At 59.3% G+C, this 16,522-nt stretch overlaps 1 protein-coding gene across 7 annotated transcripts in view; it reads left to right on the top strand.

Moving 5' to 3' along the window:
* ADAM11 (ADAM metallopeptidase domain 11) overlaps positions 1-15,286 on the top strand; it is a 23,515-nt gene extending 8,229 nt beyond the window's left edge. Inside the window, exons 3-27 of one of the 7 annotated variants that reach the window (XM_017876083.1) lie at positions 2,788-2,864; positions 3,052-3,118; positions 4,945-5,030; positions 5,117-5,192; positions 5,627-5,693; positions 5,760-5,827; positions 6,221-6,295; positions 6,381-6,452; positions 6,622-6,788; positions 7,676-7,760; positions 7,873-7,963; positions 8,081-8,132; positions 8,593-8,692; positions 8,775-8,846; positions 8,926-9,057; positions 9,508-9,588; positions 10,129-10,179; positions 10,283-10,346; positions 10,585-10,684; positions 10,901-11,020; positions 11,113-11,281; positions 11,370-11,484; positions 11,570-11,660; positions 12,671-12,688; positions 13,183-15,286. In XM_017876083.1, the coding sequence (XP_017731572.1) occupies positions 2,788-2,864; positions 3,052-3,118; positions 4,945-5,030; positions 5,117-5,192; positions 5,627-5,693; positions 5,760-5,827; positions 6,221-6,295; positions 6,381-6,452; positions 6,622-6,788; positions 7,676-7,760; positions 7,873-7,963; positions 8,081-8,132; positions 8,593-8,692; positions 8,775-8,846; positions 8,926-9,057; positions 9,508-9,588; positions 10,129-10,179; positions 10,283-10,346; positions 10,585-10,684; positions 10,901-11,020; positions 11,113-11,281; positions 11,370-11,484; positions 11,570-11,660; positions 12,671-12,688; positions 13,183-13,198 (2,112 nt within the window). In that variant the 3' untranslated portion in view covers positions 13,199-15,286. Of the gene's footprint in view, positions 1-2,787; positions 2,865-3,051; positions 3,119-4,944; positions 5,031-5,116; positions 5,193-5,626; positions 5,694-5,759; positions 5,828-6,220; positions 6,296-6,380; positions 6,453-6,621; positions 6,789-7,675; positions 7,761-7,872; positions 7,964-8,080; positions 8,133-8,592; positions 8,693-8,774; positions 8,847-8,925; positions 9,058-9,507; positions 9,589-10,128; positions 10,180-10,282; positions 10,347-10,584; positions 10,685-10,900; positions 11,021-11,112; positions 11,282-11,369; positions 11,485-11,569; positions 11,661-12,670 lie in introns of those variants that run through there. The other 6 variants (XM_017876088.1, XM_017876085.1, XM_017876089.1 and 3 more) reach the window with 6 other exon arrangements.
* Positions 15,287-16,522: the final 1,236 nt, after the last annotated feature.

The following is a 16,522-nucleotide window of genomic DNA, read 5'->3' on the forward strand; positions in this document are numbered from 1 at the left end:
ATCCCAGCATTTTGGGAGGCTGAGGCGGGAGGATGGCTTGAGCCCAGAAGTTCAAGATCAGCCTGGGCAACATAGTGAGATCCCATCTCTAAAAAAATTAATTTTTAAAAAAGAACATTCGCCGGGCAGGGTGGCTCACACCTGCAATCCCAACACTTTGGGATGCCAACAGTGGATCACAAGGTCAGGAGTTAAAGACCAGCCTGGCCAAGACGGTAAAACCCTGTCTTTACTAAAAATACAAAAAAATTAGCCGGGTGTGGTGGTGGGCGCCTATAATCCCAGCTACTCGGGAGGCTAAGGCAGAGAATTGCTTGAACCCAGGAGGCAGAGGTTGCATTGAGCTGAGATCGCACCACTACACTACAGCCTGGGTGACAGAGTGAGACTCCATCTCAAAAAAAAAAAAAAAAAAAAAAAAAAAAAAAAATTATTGGGCTAAAGCTGGGCTTGGGGTGGTCTTGGGACTCTGTACCAGCAGGAGTCCCCACCCCCCCCACCCCCCAGGTGCCAGGACCACAGAGATTCTGCGGACTGAGATAGGTTTGTCTGACCCATCTCTTCCCTCAGACTAGGGACAGAGTTGTGTCCCCCCATGGGGCCAGGTCAGACAAACATGCCTTGGTATGTGGTCTCTCTCTCTCTCCCACTGCCTTTTGGGGGCTCTCCCAGCCCCTTCTTGGGCCACCTCCAGCCATGCCCAGCCCCCAGCCCCAGCTGCCCCGGCACTGCCCCAGGGGCTTATCTGGTCTAAGCCCTGTGTCCCGCTGGGGCAGGGGACAGCCCACCCCTGAAGTTCAGCTGCACCAGGTGGGGAAGGGGTGAGAGCTCAGCAGGCGGCAGGAGGTGGTAGACAAGGAGGGTCCTAAAGTATCTGGCCTTGCTCCCCTATCAGCTGGGGCCTTCCCCAGAGTTGGGGCTGGCTTGGCCTCTACAGAGAGGAAGCAGGGATGGGATGACTCACAGACCTTCTGAGTGAGGGAGATTCTGTTGGTGCCAGGGCAGACTCTGCTGGAATCTCCAGGCCCAGGACGGCCCCACTACACAGCCAACCTCCTGGCCTCGCATCTGGGCTCATCTGACCATTTTCAGTGGGAAAATCTGAGGCTCAGAGAGGTTGCTGGGTCATCCCTGAGGCTGCACGGTGAGAGAGCGGCATCGGGGCAAGGGGTCTGGCAGACTGCTCCTCTAGGCAGCTGTGGAGGGGGCTGGCATAGGGGCTTGTTGGTGGAGGGCAGATAGAACAAGCAGGAACAGTCCCGGGAGCAGGGGAAGGCCAGGATGGTTCAGGCCATGGGCTGGGAAGAGGATGTGGCAACTCCTCGTCCTTGACTTTCTATTTTGGGCTGATCGATGCTCTAGGGGCTCAGGATGGAACTGGGAGCCTTGGTCAGCCTGGAATAGGATGAGTCGGTGTCCTTGGGGCACAGAGGTCTGCTCACCCAGGCCCTGGCCGTTGGTCCCCCATTGCTCCTCTCTCAGGACCTCTCATGGACACTGGGCCCACTTCCATTTTACCCCACCTTTAAGGTGAGACAGCCCTAGAAGCAGACTCCCTTGCTCCACCACTTTTTAGCTATGTGACCTTGGGCAAGTTGGTCAGCCCCACTGTGCCTATCCCCTATCTTTCAGATGGGAATGGCAGTAATCTATCCCATAGGGTTGCTGTGAATATCAAACGAGGCGATACTTGTAGTGTTTAGACCAGGGCCTGGCACACAAGAAGTGCTCGGTAAAGACTAGCAGTGATGAGGTGGTTGAGGAGGAAGAATGACAAGGCATAGGCTATGGATTTCATGACCGTGACCTTGGGGCTGTCTTCCTTTCTGCAACCTGCTGTCCCCACCACAAAAGCCAGGCGGCGAACAAAAACCTCCCATCTGCAGGGCAGAGTGGGTGACCCTCATGTGGGGGTCTGGAGTCAGTCTTCTGGAATGAACAAGGGGTAGGGAGAAGGCCCCAGTCCTGAGTCCTCTCAGCCCTTCCTGGGCCCTGGGGTTGCTGTGATCCGGGCGTCCTCGAGCGCCTAGGCCTGGGGGGCCGCCATCTTGCTCAGGCCTCGTGCGTTGCCGTGGCAACCTGGAGCCTCCAGCCTCACTGCACTTTGAAAAATTTATCAGGAAAACTTCCGTGTTTAAAAATTAACCATGGGATTGAAATATTAAAGATGAGCTGCTTTGGGCGAGGCAGAGGGCAATGGATTTGGGGGTAGAGGAGCCAAGTCCTTCCAACAGGATGGCACCCGCCTGCCGCCCAGTTTCCAGGGGTGCAACCATCCATTCCCACCCACTCGCCCCTGTCCGAGGCCTCCTATGTAGATAGAGTCTGGCGCCAGGGTAGGGGAAACAGGCAGCAAGGGTCCTGCCTCCCACTTCCTGTTTGTCCTTTCCCCATGATACTCCTGGGGCCCTCCTGTTACTCTGCCTGATGGTGGGGTGCCCCTCACCAGCCAGGAGGGCATAATGAGGCAGAGGGCTGGCCGGGCTGGCCCTCTCCATCCCGACTGCACCTGCCGCCCAGCCCCCTGATGCATAGGTGCCCAGGCCCAGAGGGCAGAAAGGCGGCTGTGCTCAGGGCTGAGCACTCCTGCCTCTGCCCACTAGTGAAGGAGCAGGGTCGTGGAGGAAGAAGAGCTTGGGCAAAGCATCTCGTCCCCAAATCAATGGTCCCCTCAGCTGCTAGGGCTGGCCACCCCCTCCCAGGGCTACTGTCTGTCTCGGGGTCCCCCCGACTCCCACCTTCAGGCCTCCCTGAGTTGACTCCCCCTCTGCCCTCCCCCCACGCCAGCCTGTCCATCTGGCCCAGGTGAGTTTCGTCATCCCAGCCTTCAACTCAAACTTCACCCTGGACCTGGAGCTGAACCAGTGAGTGTGGCCTTGAGCCCAGGAGGAAGGGTGGTGGTGGGGTGGGGGAGGCATGGCGAGGGCCTGGCTGCTGGGGGGCTGTGGGTTGAGCCAGGGCAGGGGGTACCTGGATCCTGAGCTGGGGCAGGCCCCAAGCCAGACCTCACCTCGCCCGTGACCCCCCTTCCCGCTGCCCCCTCTATCTCAGCCACCTCCTCTCCTCGCAATACGTGGAGCGCCACTTCAGCCGGGAGGGAACAACCCAGCACAGCACCGTGAGTGCCTCTGCAGGGACCGGGGCCAGGGGTGGAAGGGAGGTGCTGTTTCTGTGGCTCTGTGGTCGCAGGTATAGGGACAGGTGGCTGCTGGAGATGGGGTCCTGGGCCTGGCCCCTCGGCACCTTCCCTCTCTCCCGACCTGAAAGGCTCTGAACGTGGACAGTGGGCAGCTTGAGTGCATGGGGCCCCGAGCTCCCCTCACTTGGCCCGAGCCCACCTGCCTTGCATGGGGCCTACAGGGACCCTCATTGTTCCGAGCCGGCTGCCAGGAATCCCCCTCTCCAGACTCTCCTGAGAGGGGCAGCTGAGGAAAGGCCCTTTTTACTCAGTACCTGGAAAATCCCAGCTGCCTGGGACACCAGGGTCCCCGCCCTGCAGGCTCTAGAGCCTGAAAATGAATGAGTGTCTATAAATAGCCTGTCTCACCCCCCCAACCCCCCACCGCCTGTTCAGTAACTGGAGCACAAGTAATTCTGCAGGAGGCAGAGCTGGAGGGGAAGGGTGCCGCAGGTCCCCCAAGTCCCAACCCACAAGTCTGGCCTGGAGCACACATGCTGCCTATCACTCCTCAGTCAACCACAGGCCCAGGGTTGTCCTGGGAGGCAGTGCATGAAGTTGTGTGTGATGTTAGGGGCGAGTACATGATTAAATGAGATAATATATGGTTAGTACACAGAGCAGTGCTGGGCACATGGTAGGTGCTAAATAAACACTGCCTGTTATTCTCAAAGGAGTCTGATCCCTTCCTCAGCCCAAGCAAAAGGCTAGGAACCCTTGCTGTAGGCCGGGCTCCTATAATCCCATCACTGGGAGGCTGAGGTGGGCAGATCACCTGAGGTCAGGAGTTCGAGACCAGCCTGGCCAACATGGTGAAACACCGTATCTACTAAAAATATAAAATTAACCAGGTGTGGTGGTGCGTGCCTGTAATACCAGCCACTCAGGAGGCTGAAGCAGGAGAATTGTTTGAACCTGGGAGGCAGAGGTTGCAGTGAGCTGAGATCACGCCATTGCTCTCCAGCCTGGGGAACAAAAGCGAAACTCCATCTCAAAAAACAAATAAATAAATAAATAGAAAAATCAGGCTGGGCACGATGGCTCACGCCTGTAATCCCAGCACATTGGGAGGCCGAGGCAGGTGGATCACGAGGTCAGGAGTTTGAGACCAGGCTGGCTAAGATGGTGAAACCCCATCTCTACTAAAAATACAAAAGTTAGCTGGGCATGGTGGCACGCACCTGTAATCCCAGCTACTTGGGAGGCTGAGGCAAAAGAATCGCTTGAACCCAGGAGGTGGAGGTTGCAGTGAGCTGAGATCGTGCCATTGCACTCCAGCCTGGGCAACAAGAGCAAAACTCCGTCTTATAAAAGAAAAAAAAAGAAAGAAAGAAAAATTAGCTATATGTGCCTGTAATTACACATGCCTGTAATCCCAGCTACTTGGGAGGCTGAGGCATGAGAATGGCTTGAATCCGGGAGGCAGAGGGTGCAGTGAACCAAGATTGCACCACTGCACTCCAGCTTGGGCAACAGAGCGAGACCCTGTCTCAAAAAACAACAACAAAAAAACCCTTTGCTACAGTCCAGCTTCCTCATTTTATAGATGAGGTGAAGGAGGCCCAGAGAGGGCTAGGAACTTGCCCAGGGTGGCACAACAAATTAGGAGCACCACTCATCTAGAAACAGGCTCCAGAGCCCCAGGTGTACTCGGGGATTGTGGCCACCTGCACACAGGGCAGCTTCAGTGGCCCCCAAAAAGCCTTGAGGCCTGTCAGCTGCCCCCAGCCTCATGCCAGCGTTCTCTCACTGTTCTGCTCCTCCAGGGGGCTGGAGACCACTGCTACTACCAGGGGAAGCTCCGGGGGAACCTGCACTCCTTTGCCGCCCTCTCCACCTGCCAGGGGCTGCAGTGAGTACCGGGAGGGGCCAGGCAGCTGGGAGAAGCCTCCTGCCCAGGCCTGGGGACGGTGGGGAGCTGCACCTTTCTCTCCACAGTGGGGTCTTCTCTGATGGGAACTTGACTTATATTGTGGAGCCCCAAGACGTGGCTGGACCTTGGGGAGCCCCTCAGGTAAGCCCCACACAGCCCCTTGCCGTCCTCTCTGGTGGCTCTGCCAAGCTTGTCCCAACAGCTGTTGCTGCCACCTCTTCCTCCTCCTGCTCCTCCCTCAGTAACCCCAGCCTCACTGCCCTCTTCAGTGACCCCAGCTCTGGTTCCCTCCCTCCTGTGCCCCAGCTCCCCCTGTGCCCCCAGCTCCAATATCCCTTCTGTCCCCTAAGTGACCTCCCATTGGGCTCCAATGTCCTTTGCCCCTGTCTCTCAGAGTGCCCCCAGGTCTTGACCCCGGAATCTGAGTATCTGGGAGATCAGATCTGACATGGGAGCTCTGGCCAGTTCTGGGTCACCCCAGGGTGGGATGGGGGTGAGGACTGGATCTGGCCCCCCCAAGTGGGCCTGGAGCAGACCCAGTTGGCACCCCAAGAACTAATTTCCCCTCATTGCAGGGACCCCTTCCCCACCTCATTTACCGGACCCCTCTCCTCCCAGATCCCCTCGGATGCAGGGAACTAGGTAAGGGAGGGAAGGGGGGGTGGGGAGGGGCCGGCTGTGCCCCCCTCACCTGCCCCCTCCCCACAGGCTGCCTGTTTGCTGTGCCTGCCCAGTCGGCTCCTCCAAACCGGCCGAGGCTGAGAAAGAAAAGGCAGGTACGGGGGCCCGCACAGACCTCGGGCTGCAGAGACCTCGGGCTGCACAGACCACAGGCTGCAGAGAGACCTCGGGCCATGGCCCGGAGCAGGAGGGCACCCCCATCCATGGCTGGGGCGAAGGAGGGCTCAGATGGATGTGGCTGGGGACCAGGGACTGTGTCTGGGAGAAGCCCCCACCCCTTCCCTAATGCTGGCATCTACAGAGGTCACATCCTGGGCAAACCGAGGCTGCCTGCCCTCATTCCAAAGCTGAGGAAGGACGGCACCCTCTGCCAGTGGGGAGCTGGCACTGTCACTGGCTGGAGTTCAGACCCCCCCATCCCCATGGCTTGGCCATGAGATCAGTCAGACATGGAAGGGACTGATTCCAAGTGCCCACCCACCCCCCAGGTCCGCCGGGGCCACCCTACAGTGCACAGTGAGACCAAGTACGTGGAGCTAATTGTGATCAACGACCACCAGCTGGTGAGTGTCAGGGCAGGGATGGGGGGTGACACTGGGAGGAGGCCCCAGAGGAGCCTCGCCCTCCTCGCACTCTTCTTTCTCCCAGTTTGAGCAGATGCGACAGTCGGTGGTCCTCACCAGCAACTTTGCCAAGTCCGTGGTGAACCTGGCTGACGTGGTAAGCAGCTCTCCCTGCCTCCTTCCCTCCTCCTTATGGCCTCCACCCCATCACACACATCAGGGGGCACTGTCAGCCCCTGGCTCCCACTTCCTAGAGAGACAGGTCCTCCTCCAGCCCTGGCCCCAACACCCACTCCCACCCTCCAGCCCCCTCATCTTCTCCCCAGATATACAAGGAGCAGCTCAACACTCGCATCGTCCTGGTTGCCATGGAAACATGGGCAGATGGGGACAAGATCCAGGTGCAGGATGACCTCCTGGAGACCCTGGCCCGGCTCATGGTCTACCGACGGGAGGGTCTGCCTGAGCCCAGCGATGCCACCCACCTCTTCTCGTGAGTCCCCCACCCCACACCTCCTGCCAGCCTCTGCTAGTTGCTACAGTCCTTAGGGTTACTTAACACCTGCCCTGTGCCAGGTGCTCCTCTCAGAGTCTGGGGACCGGGCTCACCTTGCACCTGCCACCTCCCCCGAGCCACGTGCAACAGGCTGGGCATCATCCCGCGAATCTGAGGTTGATGCCCTTGTCTTAGCCCTGGTGGTCCTCTTCTGTCTCTCACCTTCTCTTAGTTCCGTCTTTCCCCTTTTAAACTGTCCCAGCATCCCTTCCTCAGGGACCCAGTGCCCTGGTAGGGGAAGAAAATCTAATAAAAGGGCCTTGCAACTAGACATGGTCTACTAGGAGCCTCTCCTTTGCCTTATGGGCAAAAGAACCCAAGAAGGGGCCAGGCACAATGGCTCATGCCTGTAATCCCAGCACTTTGGGAGGCCAAGGCGGGTGGATCATTTCAGTTTAGGAGTTTAAGACCAGCCTGGCCAACATGGTGAAACCCCACCTCAAAATACAAAAATTAGCCGGGCGTGGTGGTGTGCACTTGTAGTCCCAGCTACTCGGGAGGCTGAGGCAGGAGAATCGCTTGAACCCAGGAGGTGGAGATTGCAGTGAGCCGAGATGGTGCCACTGCACTCCAATCTGGACCACAAGAGTGAAATTCTGTCTCAAATGAAAAAAAAGAAAGAAAGACAAAAAAAAAAAGAAAAGAAAACAAGAACCCAAGGAGGCGGGGAAGGGTCTTGCCTGGGGTCACCAAGGCTGAGGTAAAGGGCCAGGCTCATCTCCCGAGGAAGGACTCTAGTGTGAGGGGCTCCCCAAGGCCCCACCACCACCCGGGGAGCCACAGGGGAGGGCAGCAGGCCATCCTGACAGCGCACTGCCTTCCAGGGGCAGGACTTTCCAGAGCACCAGCAGCGGGGCAGCCTACGTGGGGGGCATCTGCTCCCTGTCCCGGGGCGGGGGTGTGAACGAGGTGAGCAGTGAGGGGACATGGCTGGGGTGGCGGCTGAGGGAAAGGGGCTTCAGGGACACGACGTGCCTGTTGGAAGATGTAGACATCTGTGCCCCATCTTCCCCACCCCCAGTACGGCAACATGGGGGCGATGGCCGTGACCCTTGCCCAGACGCTGGGGCAGAACCTGGGCATGATGTGGAACAAACACCGGAGCTCAGCAGGTATCCGCCCCCCGGAAGCCCCCGTGTGGCCCACGCCCAGCAGCTCTGGAACGCGGAGGGTGTCAGTGGGAGGGGTGGTCCTTGGCCTCCCTCATATCCGCCTGGCTTACCCCTCAGGGGACTGCAAGTGTCCGGACATCTGGCTGGGCTGCATCATGGAGGACACTGGGTGAGTTCTTGGACAAACCGGGGGAAGGTCTTGGGCGAGGGGAGTCTTAAAGCGAGCATTGTTTGGCAGTCTGGACCAGGGGGCTCAAGAGGCCCACCTCACAGAACTACTCAGGATCCCAAGAAGCCCAGTTTTCCGCAAACACTGCCCCGGGAGACCCAGATTTCCCTGCTGGGACACCAAAACCAGCCAGGCTGCAGTGCGCAGTGTGGCCACTGGGCGCCGCCCAAGCCTCGCATGGAGACACCTTCCCTCCAGCGCGGCTGCGAGTCCCCAGGTTCAGCGGAGGGGAGGGGAGCGACAGGGACAGGCGGGAGGATTCTGGTGCAATCCCGGGGAAGATCCTCCACCTCCTCGCGATGGTGACCAAGTCCCCCAGTGTACCCCCTCCCCAGCCTTGAGACGGGTGAGGGTGGGTTGGAAGGGAGCAGCCAGCGGCACCTCCCCTCGCCCTATCCAGGTTCTACCTGCCCCGCAAGTTCTCACGCTGCAGCATCGACGAGTACAACCAGTTTCTGCAGGAGGGTGGTGGGAGCTGCCTCTTCAACAAGCCCCTCAAGGTACCAGCCCCGCGGCGGGGAGCATGGGAGCGGGGCCTGGGCGGGGTCCGGGTCAGACTCCCGACCTGTCCTCCCGGTCCAGCTCCTGGACCCCCCAGAGTGCGGGAACGGCTTTGTGGAGGCAGGGGAGGAGTGCGACTGCGGCTCGGTGCAGGTGAGCGGTGGTGCTGGCGCCAGGTGGGGGACCCGGATGCGGGGGTGGGCACTAGGGAGCGTCCGACTGGGAGGATTAGGTCTCGCCCGCCTCCCTCCCCTTCTCCCGCGTCCCTCAGGAGTGCAGCCGCGCAGGTGGCAACTGCTGCAAGAAATGTACCCTGACTCACGACGCCATGTGTAGCGACGGGCTCTGCTGTCGCCGCTGCAAGGTAAGGAAGACCGGCCGGGAGGCGGGGCCAGGGCGCAGGAGGAGCGATTGGAGGCCTTCAGATAAGGGGCGGGAGCTAGGGAGGGAAGCGGCGCCTTCGTGGGCGGAGGCCTCTGGGGCGGGGCTTGATGCGAAGACAGCGCCAATGGGGAGCAAGGGGCGGGGCTGAAGGATGTTGAAGGCGGGGCTACGAGGAGCGGGAAGGGAAGGCTGCCCAGAAGGAAGGAGGGAAGGGAACGTGGGCGGGCTTGGGGGCGGTGCTGAGTGCGCTGGGAGCGAGGTGGGGAGCGTGCAAGAGTTGGTGGGAGCAGGGAAATAAGAACAGGCCTGAAACGGGGCGCTGGGGAGCTGGAGGGCCTGGGGACGTGGGGGCCCGGGGAGCGGGCGTCCTGGGGAGGGCAGGGCCGAGGCATCCATCCTGCCTGACCCTGGGAGCGCGTCTCTTCCCTAGTACGAGCCACGGGGTGTGTCCTGCCGAGAGGCCGTGAACGAGTGCGACATCGCGGAGACCTGCACCGGTGACTCGAGCCAGGTCCGCCCGGCCCCGCCGTCCTGTGGAGCCCTGGGCGAGGCAACCTCTACCCTTGTCGATTTAGTTTTCCCGGGCGAGTGCTCAGCACTCCCGTCCTCTCCACAGCTGGCTTCAACCCCCAGTCATCAGACTCAGTTTTATTATCTGAGAAAGGGGTTCTTCATGCTCCTGGCTTTGTTCCTTCAATCATTAAACCAGAATGTATCGTCTGGCTGGTATTCCCAGCGCCTGGCCCGGTGCCTGGTGTAGGTTAGGGATCAGAGTAGATGATAATATTAGTTAACATCTATTACAACCTAATTACATGCCAGGCATTTATCTCCCAGCCCTACGAGGGAGGGAGGCTGGAGCGGCTCTGGGGCTTGCAAATCCGGGTGGTCTGGGTCCAGAAACAGACAGATGGCTTGTCCTAGGCGTGGAAGAGCCCTGTGGCATGAGCCCCCACATAAGGGGCACTTGGCACCCCAGCATTCCTCCCTGAGGCAGCCCTCAGCTCCAGTCCTGGGGCTGCTCCGCTCAACCCCACCTCTCTCTCCACAGTGCCCCCCTAACCTGCACAAGTTGGACGGTTACTACTGTGACCATGAGCAGGTATGATGGCTGCCTTCCTAACCTGGGCTTCAGGGCAGTCTCTTGTCTCCACTGTGACCACTCAGCATCTCCATCCCTTGTCTCCTAATTCTTGGACCCTCAGGGCCGCTGCTACGGAGGTCGCTGCAAAACCCGGGACCGGCAGTGCCAGGCTCTTTGGGGCCATGGTGAGTCTGGCTAGGGCTAGGAGCGGGAACTCCAGAGGATCCAGAGCTGAGGGGCTGGGGAGAGTGGGTTCCAACTGAACAGGCCCCCAAGCGTGTAGCTCCCCAGGATCTCAGGGACCCAGGCAGGCAGCCTGGGGATCAGGCCAGAGTGTGGGAGATGCAGGCCTGAGGTCTCGGGGTGGGTCCTGGGGTGCGTCCTGGGGTGCGTGAGGTGACACTTGGCATCCTCTCCCCACAGCGGCTGCTGATCGCTTCTGCTATGAGAAGCTGAACGTGGAGGGGACTGAGCGTGGGAGCTGTGGGCGCAAAGGATCGGGCTGGGTCCAGTGCAGTAAGCAGTGAGTACTGAGGCTCCCAGAGGGCCTTTCAGCTCCAGGGGGGGTGTGAGACTTTTCAGAGATGGGGCAACAGGTTCTCCCAGGAGGAGCCTGTGAGTCCCAATGGGCGGAAACGTGGCAAATCAGGTGGCAGGGTGCAGGGTGAGGGCAGATTAGAGTTCAGTAGTTGAGTCTGAGGTCAAACTTGGGGCTCACTGTCTCTATGTGCCCCAACAGGGATGTGCTGTGTGGCTTCCTCCTCTGTGTCAACGTCTCTGGAGCTCCTCGGCTAGGGGACCTGGTAGGAGACATCAGTAGTGTCACCTTCTACCACCAGGGCAAGGAGCTGGACTGCAGGTGCTGCCAGGACCAAGACTAGGGAGGGAAGGTTGCAGCTGTGCTGGGGGTGAGGAGACAGAGGGCTGAGGCTGGCTGTGTCGCTTCCCCAGGGGAGGCCACGTGCAGCTGGCGGACGGCTCTGACCTGAGCTACGTGGAGGATGGCACAGCCTGCGGGCCCAACATGCTGTGCCTGGACCATCGCTGCCTGCCAGCCTCTGCCTTCAACTTCAGCACCTGCCCCGGCAGTGGGGAGCGCCGGATTTGCTCCCACCACGGGGTGACTGCCTGGAGCCTGGGATGGCGGGAAAGGCTTTCAAGGGGGGACAGGCCCCTGCTCACCTCTCCTGGCCCTGCCCTGCCTCTAGGTCTGCAGCAATGAAGGAAAGTGCATCTGTCAGCCAGACTGGACAGGCAAAGACTGCAGTATCCACAACCCCCTGCCCACGTCCCCACCCACAGGGGAGACAGAGAGATATAAAGGTGAGGCTGGAGCTGGCCGAGGGGGGTCTGTCTGTCCCACTCTCTATGCCTGTCCTTGTCAACTAAGCCCTGCCCTTCTCCCCAGGTCCCAGCGGCACCAACATCATCATTGGCTCCATCGCCGGGGCTGTCCTGGTTGCAGCCATCGTCCTGGGTGGCACGGGCTGGGGATTTAAGTAAGAGACGCACACACCCTGTGCCCCCTGGCATCCTTGATGGGAGGGTCAGAACCCCTGACTGGTGGAGGTGAGGGGCCCTCCCTGAAAACTCAACTAAACCAGAGCTCACACGTCATAGGCCCAAGTCGCCTGCAGGGCTTAACGTTTCCAAACTAGGAGATTTTAGGCTGGATGAGGTAGCTCACGCCTGTAATCCCAGCACTTTGGGAGGCAAGGCAGATGGATCACCTGAGGTCAGAAATTCCAGACCAGTCTGGCCAACATGGTGAAACCCTGTCTCTATTAAAAATACAAAAATTAGCCAGCCATGGTGGCACACACCTGTAATCCCAGCTACTTGGGAGGCTGAGGCAGAGAATTGGTTGAACCAGGTAGGTGGAGGTTACAGTGAGCCAAGATCGCGCCATTGCACTCCTGAGCGACAGAGCAAGACTGAAAAAAAAAAAGAAAAGAAAAGAAGGAAGGAAGGAGAAAAGAAAAAAAAGGAAAGAAAGAAAGGAAAAGAAAAGAAAAGAAATCAGGAGATTTTACACTAGCAGTTCGGATTTCCAGCTCTGGAAACATGAGGAGGTTGAACCCCAGCGTTCCTCTAAGCATCCCCGAATAGCCACAGAGTGGAGCTGGGCAGGGGCTGCCCAAGCCAGGCATGTGTCCTCTGGTCCCCAGTCCCCACCCAGCCTATCATGCTTTGTGCGTGTCTAAGTCTGGGGTCCTTGTGCTGGTCTAACCCCCTTAATGTGCAGAGGAGGAACCCACGGCCCAAGGTCACATGATTGAGTTAGTGGCGGAGTCAGAACTGGAACCTGGGATGCATTTTTGTAATTTTTGTAATTACCTGGGGTGCCCTAGGTAATTCTCCCAGGCCCTTACATTAGTGTCCAGGCCCCGGGGACCCTGGCCCTGCTCTGGGGCAAGGGGTCTCATGGCAGCCAAAGGCCCCTCCCTGAGAGAAGCAGAAGGTCAGATGTCTCCTTTTCCTCTCCCCTTCCACCATCCTCCCCCTGCAGAAACATCCGCCGAGGAAGGTACGACCCGACCCAGCAGGGGGCAGTGTGATGCCGGCCACGTCATCCCTCCCGCTGTCCTTGTCTCCTCCATCTCATTCGTCACCCCGCGTTCTGTGGATGGGAAACGGGGGCTGATTCCCCCACCCCTGCTGCCAGGCTGTCCCAGCAGGGGTGGGAGAGCCTCGCTCAGGGAAGAAGGTCCCTGCTGCCCTCGCCCGCTCAGGCCACGTCCTTCTCGACTGCCCTGCTGCGGCCAGGCCCTCCCCCGCCACCAAGTGGAACTGGAGCTGTGCCCCTGGCGGTCCCCATCCCTGGGAGGGCCCTCCCTGTGCGTCCCATCTGTTTTGTCTTCCATGTCACCACTGTCTGACCTCACACAGATCCCTTCCCCGGCCAGCCTGTGACTTGCCGCCTGCCTCCAGGGCCCAGCACTGAGCTCCGGGGGCCCTGCTGGGGGGCTCTCCCCGTGGCCCCTGCTCATGTCCTCCCCTGATGCCCCCTCTCCGTTCCAGGTCTGGAGGGGCCTAAGTGCCACCCGCCTCCCTCCAAGCCTGGCACCCACCGTCTCGGCCCTGAACCACGAGGCTGCCCCCATCCAGCCACGGAGGGAGGCACCATGCAAATGTCTTCCAGGTCCAAACCCTTCAACTCCTGGCTCCGCAGGGGTTTGGGTGGGGGCTGTGGCCCTGCCCTTGGCACCACCAGGGTGGACCAGGCCTGGAGTGCACTTCCTCCACAGTCCCCCGCCCACCTCCTGCGACTCAGCCTTGCACACCCACCCCCCGCCCCCGTGTGAATGTAGCTTCCATCTCATGGATTGCCACAGCTCAACTCGGGGGGGCCTGGAGGGATGCCCCCAGGCAGCCATCAGTGGACCTAGCCTGGATGGCCCCTCCTTGCAACCAGGCAGCTGAGACCAGGGTCTTACCTCTCTGGGACCTAGGGGGACGGGGCTGACATCTACATTTTTAAAAACTGAATCTTAATCGATGAATGTAAACTCGGGGGTGCTAGGGCCAGGGCAGATGTGGGGATGTTTTGACATTTACAGGGGGGCCCAGAGAAACTGAGGTGTGGCCATCCCCAGACCCTCCCCCAGGATGACCACGCCCAGAGTCCTGTCACTGAGCACAGGCAGGGGCTGGGCATCCCAGCTTGCCCCCGCTTAGCCCCGCTGAGCTTGGAGGAAGTGTGAGTGCTGATTCAAACCAAAGCTGCCTGTGCTGTGCCCAAGGCCTAGGTTATGGGCACGGCAACCACATGTCCCAGATCGTCTTCAATTCTAAACAGCTGTCCTGCTGTCCCTGTCAGGACGCATGGATTTGGGGGGGGCGGGGTCTAGAAAACATAGTTCCTGAAATAAAATGGCACCTTCCCCCTTTCAAGAAGGGTAATTCTGGGGCCAACTCAGGGTTTAGGTGCCCCCTGGTGTGGCCTAGATGTCCCCGCCTGGGCCATCTTTCTGGGGAGGACTCTCCCAGGTAGGGAAGGCCAAAGGTGGCCCAGTGCCTGGAGGGTTAGGGGCTCTGCCTGGGATGTGCAAGAGGAAGCAGGAAAGGGAAGCCTCATGGACGATCCTAGGCTACTAGAAGTCCTTAAGGCCCCATCAAGTCCATTCCACTCCCTACCCCCATTCCAGGGCCGGGTAGTAAGTTTACAGATGTTTCCCCCATTACGTGCCCCCGCCCATCCCTGCTGCAGCGAGCCTGAGAGCCAGGCGGAGCCATGCACAGCTCCTCAGTCTTCTCACACAATCCTGCCGGTGGCCTTCCCTCCTGACCCTTGCTTGGGAGGGCAGAGCTCTGGCTCCTTGATCCTAAAAGGTAGCTGGCAGGGGCAAGATGGGGGCCAGCTACCTGATGGATGAAAGCCACAAGTGAATACAGTTCTTGTCACCAGGGGTGCCCTGCCCTCACTCGCCAGGGAGTTCTGACACCCCAGGGCCCGTGAGCTGCCTGTTTGAGGCCCTCTGTTTCTGGGGCACCTTCGAGGAGGCGCTGTGGAGGAAATCGCTCCCCGTTTATTCACACCCCCTCAGGGGCAAACAGGCCTGGGACCCGCTGACATCATTTTGGGTGGCTGGATGCACCTGACAGCAGTGGGGTCCTCACAGTGAGCTCCAGCTGGCACTGCCCACTTAAGGGCTGAGTGGAGGGACCCCCCCAGCCAGCTCTGCCCCACCAGCCCTACAAGCTGAGGTGGGGCGGGGAAAGGGCTGGGCATCACACTATTGAGCTGCTGTAAGGCATCTGTCCGGTGGTGGTGCACGCGTGCACACAGGGACAGTGCATCTGGGCACAGCTTTTGGATCCACATCTCTGCACAAGTGTGAATACCTCTGCACACACGGGCATGTCTGTGTGTGCTCATGTATATGGGGTAGGGAACATGAGACTTCCTGTGACCAGTCCACCCTGGCTCCCAGCTGTCTGCATCCTCCTGCCCCGCCCTGGCGAGTGCCTACCGTGGCAGAACCCAGGGAGGAGTGGAGGCTGCCTCTGCCTGGGCCTCCACACAGCATCCTGTACATACGCCACCTGGGCTGGGGGTGGGGAGGCAAGGCCAGGAGCATCGATTAAAGATCACATCCTGGGGCTTCCAGGGAGCTCACACCAACCTTGTGTCTCTCTCTTGTCTGTGAATGGCCATGCTGTGACTTGTCCCCTCTGGCTCTGGAGGGAGCATGACAACTGGGGTGCTGGAGGCAGGAAGGGAACGCTCAGGACCAGCTCCAGGACCCAGAGGAAGGGGTGTTCCTCTCCATTCATGGTGAGGAAACAGGGTGGAGGCCTGGCCCTCCCACTTTGCTTCTTCGGCTCTTCCAACAAAGACAGCTGTGCCCCTCCTCTGACTCCAGCAAAGCAGGAGGCGAGGCGAGTAGAAAAGCATTTTCCCAAAAGTCGGGAGACCCAACTTCCCTTTTATGGCTGAAGCCAAAGAAACCTCTCCTCTCCTCCCAAAAGATTCCGAAACGCTGGACAAAACCATCAGCCTGTCTGGTCCCAGGGCATCGTGTTCCTGGGCAGCAGGGAATCTGCTCTTTCCCCACGCCTGTGCCCTCTGGCCGAGCCTGGGGCAGGAGGGGACTAAGTAAGGCCAGTGCTGGGAGTCCCTGCCCCGGCTGGGGGCTGAGTCTGAGCCAGGAACCTGCGCTGGTTATTCCTGTCTCCCCCTGCTGAGTGCTTGGGCCTAGAGGTATTCACAGACTGAGGGCCCGGGAGGAAGAACTGGGGGAGGATCCACTGGGCTCTGGAAGTCCTGTTTGTTAAGGGAAAAGATAAAAAGAAGCAGTTGGGGGCAGGGAAACAAATGAAAGGCTAGAAAAAGTGGAGAAAGAAATAGCAGCACCAAGCAGGGGCCTGGTGAGAATTGGCAGCTAGAAGCTTTGGGATCATAGCCCCCCATTCCTGAACAGGTAGAGTTCCCAAGGCCACCTCAGATCACGTGTCAAGAGAGTAGGACCCAGGGCCTCGTTCAGCTTAGATTCCTACTCTGGCATCTGGTCGCCGCAGGACACTGGGTAACATCTAACTCCAGTGTCTCCCGCGGCAGAAGGTCAGCTTCTTCCTATTCAGAGTGCAGGGGGAAAAAAGCAAGAATCATTCTCAAACCGATCAGTCATGAACTGAAGTCTAGCTGTGCCCTTGTCTTCCTTGCTCTAGGCTGAATAACACTATTTTTAACTTTCTCCTTTGCTTCTGCCTCTCAACTCCTCCATGTCCATGCTTAACCCTTTCTCAGCTCCCAGTTCCCAGTCTATCTAGGTCTCATGTGTGGTTCAGCTGACCCTCTAGATACGGAAAGGGTGGCTTCTGGCAGATGAATGGCAAGAAGGCAGAGAGGGCACAGGTG

Source organism: Rhinopithecus bieti, unplaced genomic scaffold (genome assembly GCF_001698545.2).
Source record: "Rhinopithecus bieti isolate Rb0 unplaced genomic scaffold, ASM169854v2 scaffold_10088, whole genome shotgun sequence".
Taxonomy (NCBI): Eukaryota; Metazoa; Chordata; class Mammalia; order Primates; family Cercopithecidae; genus Rhinopithecus; species Rhinopithecus bieti.